General features: G+C 36.3%; 3 protein-coding genes across 4 annotated transcripts in view; 2 read left to right on the top strand and 1 right to left on the bottom strand.

Annotated features, from left to right (window-relative positions):
* The window catches only part of LOC113464052 (uncharacterized), a 2,433-nt gene extending 2,308 nt beyond the window's left edge, over positions 1–125 (top strand). The window contains exon 10 of the mRNA XM_026811734.1: positions 110–125. Coding sequence (XP_026667535.1) covers positions 110–125 — 16 coding nt within the window. The remainder of the gene's footprint in view (positions 1–109) is intronic.
* Positions 126–264: 139 nt separating this feature from the next.
* Positions 265–1,553, top strand: LOC108622784 (uncharacterized). Of its 2 annotated transcripts, XM_018020866.2 has the most exons (5): positions 265–347; positions 413–624; positions 732–858; positions 932–1,228; positions 1,314–1,553. In XM_018020866.2, exons 2-5 carry the CDS (start codon positions 488–490, stop codon positions 1,464–1,466), a joined length of 714 nt encoding a protein of 237 aa, XP_017876355.1. In that variant the 5' UTR covers positions 265–347; positions 413–487; the 3' UTR covers positions 1,467–1,553. The 2 variants fall into 2 exon arrangements, with proteins under 2 accessions (XP_017876355.1, XP_017876354.1); XM_018020865.2 differs by having other exon boundaries at positions 276–624.
* LOC108622783 (putative inorganic phosphate cotransporter) overlaps positions 1,505–5,482 on the bottom strand; it is a 6,190-nt gene continuing 2,212 nt past the window's right edge. The window contains exons 2-7 of the mRNA XM_018020864.2: positions 3,988–4,121; positions 3,369–3,669; positions 2,834–3,072; positions 2,615–2,764; positions 2,158–2,535; positions 1,505–2,078 (exon numbers count right to left, since the gene is read on the bottom strand). Coding sequence (XP_017876353.1) covers positions 1,851–2,078; positions 2,158–2,535; positions 2,615–2,764; positions 2,834–3,072; positions 3,369–3,669; positions 3,988–4,121 — 1,430 coding nt within the window. The 3' untranslated portion in view covers positions 1,505–1,850. The remainder of the gene's footprint in view (positions 2,079–2,157; positions 2,536–2,614; positions 2,765–2,833; positions 3,073–3,368; positions 3,670–3,987; positions 4,122–5,482) is intronic.

The raw sequence follows: 5,482 nt of genomic DNA, 5'->3' as shown, positions 1-5,482 counted from the left end.
TTACTATTAAAAAGCTACCTGCAAAATTTTAAATCAATTCGATAATAAAATTTTTGACGCTTTTTAGAATATATTTCGATATTTTGAAAAAAAAATTATTTTTCCGAAGGTACCATTTTAGATAGTATCTCCTCGGTGGTTTCGGTTTTCAGTGTACTATATACAATTAAGCTGTATAGAACGCAAAGCGCAATGAGCTGTTTGCGGAGGGGAGATAGATTTATGACATGACCTACCCTACAGGACCGGGACCGGAACCATCGGAACCAGCCCGACCAGCCGTCGTCCGGCACTGTTCTCGAATCGATGCCGCAACAACTTCTTACAGCAGCGTGTTTACGCTTCAGGTAGAATAGAGCGCAATGTATAAATTGATCAAATATTTTCATTTTTTCTTTCAATTTCAAATAAGCGATAGATAGCGACATCTGTGAAAGTGAAATATACGTTGTGATACCGGAAGAGTCAGCTGTGAAAATTTAAAATAATGACATCAGTACGTATCAAACAATGTTTTATACAAATTAATTTATTTTGCTTGTTTGCCTCGCTCATAACTACAGTAAAATGTGAGCCGATAAATGCAAGTATTTCGCTGAAAATAGAAGGAACGGGATTTCATAGGTTAGTTACGGTTAATGAGATATAAAAAATTGAATGAATCTTCGTTAAAAGACGTAGATAACGCAAGAATCATCAAATTTATATCTAACAAATAATCTCGTTTACAGGAATCTGATGTACGACATACATTTCGACGATTTCATAGAAGACTGTTACACTGCTTTATATTTACGACTTCCATCCTCTTTATATGCAGACATTAATGAATTAGATCATTTAACAAGACTGGGAATGGTAAGTAAATATAAAAGAAGAATTAATCATCGATAATATATCTACAATAAATACAATGGTTCATTTGTTTCAGAGCACAGCATGTGCTAGTGGAGAAACTAATGTCGAATTATTCGCAGAGAAAGCACAAACTCAAGACATAACTGTTTGTGCACCTTTAACCAATACAAAATGCAACGTGAGCATCCCAGTCCATCATCGTTATCAATATGCCAATGGAAGTCAGAAATATATGCATACTACACTGCCTAAACCAAAGTTGTTGTTGGGCTGCAAACAAAGAATTAAAGAATACAGAGTTTCCAAACTGGATCTCTGCGTCCCATGTGCAGAGATTATGCCTAAGTGGAGAGAGATTCCGTACGCTATGGTAAGTAATAAATCAATCAGATAAAAGATAACTTATTTATACTTTTACAAGTAATAGTATGCTCAAATATTTGTTATTTTTACAGGCTACAGAATACGAGTGGATAACTCCAGTTGGTGAAGAAGGTATGTGGCCTACAGTAACTTATACCACACTGTTATTAACAATTCTAGGTACACTGTTCCTTATACGAACAATTTGTAAATCCACGCCGGAACAACATTCCAAAAGAGAATAATTATATTGAATGAATTATCTAATATTGTCAAAATGATATATCTTTAAAATTTTATACGATTTTATAATAAATAATATTAAATACAATAATACACGCCTATAAATACTTATATACAGCACACACATTTCACACATCATTCCGTATGCATTCGGAACTATATCTAGATCGTGGATGTTAATGCGCTAAAGATATAAGAATCAAGTAAATGTTTGGTTCTTGTAAGTATTGTGACACGTAGCCTTGTGTATTTATGGACGTACGTGCTCTTACACCTTTTTCGTATAGCTGCATTTTTATCATCCGTAAACATTCATAATCTTATAATAACAATTGCCATACGTTCCTTCGATCACAGCATTTGCACATTTTTATGTCATGGTACTATCATGTGTCTTTGTCCACGCTCATATTTTCGATATCCTTTATTTTATGCGGTATTCCGTTCTCTTGCGTTGATTCCGTACCGGAATTCACATCGGCGTCTTTCCTTTTCTCCATGGGGTCATTCCACGGTTGAATTTGAGACGTACCAAATAGAATGAACACGGAATTCCCAACGAAATATATTATAGACGACAAAAAGAATATATTTCTCCATTCCTCCACGTTCGTCTAAAAACCGAAAACGCGAATCGTTACATAATTTCATTCGTATAGTGTTTGCGAGAGAATGAAAGATGTCTGTACGTACCGGATGCGTAACGATAATGTCGCAAATTAGGGGTGCCAAAATACTGCATATGTTCGCTACGGTATTCGTGATGCCCATTAAGGGACCGGCGAAGTTTGGGCTAAGATCCATGTGGTTGACATTATGTCCGCAGTAAATAGCCACGTTGCTGGCAACAGCAACTACCAAAAGAGTTACCGCTATGTCTTGGTGGTCTTTACCGACATATCCGAGCGCGATCAACGCGACGGCTGGAATCCATTGCCCGATCGTGTTACAAACTTTCCTTGACGCTTGAATCGTTAAAACATTCCGTCTGATTAAAAGATCCGATATGAAGCTTACCGGGAAACTGAGAAGCCACGCGGTAAGATACGGTAATGCGGTCACCATTCCGTTCTAAAAAAAAATCACACGGTACAGCGTAATCGAGATGCATAAATAATTGTGCGAAAATGAAAAAAAAAAAATTGCTTACTTGTTCGATATTAGAATTGAAGACTTTCCCGATGTACGAAGGAATCTTAGATAAAAGCATCCAGAAACCCCAATTCTGGGCAGACTGGGTCACCAACAGCGCCCACATTGGACGACTGCTTAATATTTTAATCCATGGAGTCGATAGTTTCTAAAAAGAAAATTACCATTTTATAATACGATCTCAAAGAAGTGAAATAAAATTTATTAATATCCTCACTTCTTCTGTCTCCATTATTCCAAGACTAGTTTCGATGTATTCTTTTTCGTCTTGCGGAATACTCAGGTGTTCATTAGGTGATTCTTTGCCAACGGTGAAGAATAAGATACTCGAGAGAACCGTTATTGTACCCCAAATGTAGAAACAACTGGGCCATCCCAAGGAAGAGCCAGATAATAAACCCGTACTCAGTAAACAAATTACGTTTCCGATCCAGCCTCCAGCGTAAACGAAGGTCGCTAAATTTTACATACAATAAAGATATAAAATTATTTACAAGTCTAAAGATAGAACAGTTGACGTGGGAGATAGAAATGTAGAATTAGAGATACTACTGGTCATAGGATAAGTAAGTGGGTACAAAAGTCTAAACGAGTATTCGAAACATATTTGGATACTGTGATTAGGATATTTATCCCAGGATGAGTCTGCAGTATTTCGTTAAGTACGCTAATAACTAAATTGACCAATCGACGAATGATTGTGCGAATGAGTTAATTTTATTTTGGGAGTACGAATTCCGTTCGGTACTTACATAATCTGCCTCTTTCCTCTATGGGAGCCCATTTCGAGAGCAACGTGTGAAGACACGGAAGGACCGAGCCTTGAAATAAACCGGCGATTACTCTGGACGCGCAAACCGCTTCCCATCCGCAATACTGAGCGAGCGCAGGTATCAAAAGTGTTACCGACCCGCAAGTGAATAGTGCCAACGAGTAAAGTTTATGAGCTCCCCAACGTTGTGCCACTATGCTGCCGATAATTTGGGTACAAACATATCCCCAAAAGAATGAACTTTGGATTACGCCTTTAGTCCTATCGTTCCATGGCAACTCCTACAATATAATTACTTTTTTAGATCAACGTAAAACAATTAGCGTTACTACTAAATATAGCATAATCTAACGTGCTATAAAATCTAGGTCTCTATATCTTATATCTCGCAATTTATCGTATTTGAACAAGCAATCGTAAACGTATCTATATTGTATGCAACTGAAATTGTGTAATAGCTACACTTGAAGATAAAATAACAATTATATTGATTACGATACGAGGCCATGTCATGTAATACAAAATGTGAGTGTAGAAAAGTATTAATTACAAATTCTTATTAATTAACGGTGATACGAAAGATAAGAAAACAATCATACTGGGAAGTCGGGATTCGCTTTAGAAGAATCTGTCATTGCTTCTAACGTCACCGATGTGGTCACCCTAATAGCGTAGCAGCAAAAGAACCCCATAGCCATCAAGAGGGCCTGCGTATGCCTGCATCCAAACCATGCTGTAAATCATAAATTAAACATCGAAATAGAGAAATGTTTATTAATTTTCCAACAACTTTGATAATACGATTTATCTCTAATCGCAACGAATACAGCAAGATCTCTCTTCATTTTATACAAGGCCGTTGCAGTTATAACGTTTCGGTTCCTGTAGCATAAAACTTCCGGTAGATTACAAATCGATGCATTCCTCTCTAATCGTCGTAATTATAATGCAAAATGAAGGTTCATTCGTTTCAAATTAATCCAGTGCAAACGACGACGCTTTTCAATCGGAATTTAATTTTTTTTCAATCCATCTTATTCTAGTCGCGCACCATTGATATCTCTCTTTCACTTATTATGCAATCGCATAAAACATTCTTGTGTGCAATTATCATAATTGAAAAGATCGTGATCTTACATAACGCCAGGTTGGAAAAAAAGGCTGTATCAATGAACTACAATAGTTAATAGTCGCAATCAGGGACAAGTATTATATTCAGCAATTAATTAATTTAGTCATTACACCAAGCAGTTTAAAGACGATTTCATTATATCTAATCAAAACTCAGCCAACTGTTGCATTTTTTACGATTAACATTCGTACAATTTCGTAATGTGCATGTGTTTGATATTTAAGCAAAATGTAGCTTTGTTTGGTAAAATATTATTGAAACGAACGTGAATAATCTGAAGAGTTAAAAAAAATGAATTAAGGTAGAGATACACATAATTCAGTATATTCATAAGAATTCAGTAATTAATTATATAGAGCGAACGAATATAAACAGTGTACGCGTTTGAAACTATTCTCAATTGCATTCCAGGCGTTCTTATTCTTGGTACCAATAAAATGGTAATTCTCAAAGATGCTACAGTGTTAATCAATTGACATTGGTATTTTATATTTAATTCTGTATTGCGATCGAGCGGCGAGGTGTAGGGAATACGGACGGGCAATTCGTTCATTTTCTAGGACATCGCGGGAAACCTGACATTGACGGTCTTCGTTGGCGTCATCTCTTGGAATTCAAAGCGATTCGTCACGTATATTATGCCACGCACGTTGCAGAAAGTACATTGTGTTCTTAAGCGTCCTCGCAATTTAATGGACATTTAATACGGCTAAAGCAGATTCGATGAATAATGAATATTCCCAAATAGAATACAGGACGCGACAGCTGCTATATCAAAAGAAAAACATGGCCATCTCAAACGCTACGCGATAAAATAATAGTCAATTGCATTCGTCATGTGCTTAAGGATGTACTGGCTATACAGTCAATCCCAAAAGTTTATGTACCTTAGAAAAACGTATTTCCTATAATTAAAAAGAAATCAGACGTCGGAAGAACAATGCTAATAATATATAGCTACG

Source organism: Ceratina calcarata, unplaced genomic scaffold (genome assembly GCF_001652005.2).
Source record: "Ceratina calcarata isolate Rehan_Ccalc_2016 unplaced genomic scaffold, ASM165200v1 scaffold242, whole genome shotgun sequence".
Lineage (NCBI taxonomy): Eukaryota > Metazoa > Arthropoda > Insecta > Hymenoptera > Apidae > Ceratina > Ceratina calcarata.
Note: the sequence above shows the minus strand (reverse complement) of the source record. Positions and strands in the feature narration are given on the sequence as shown.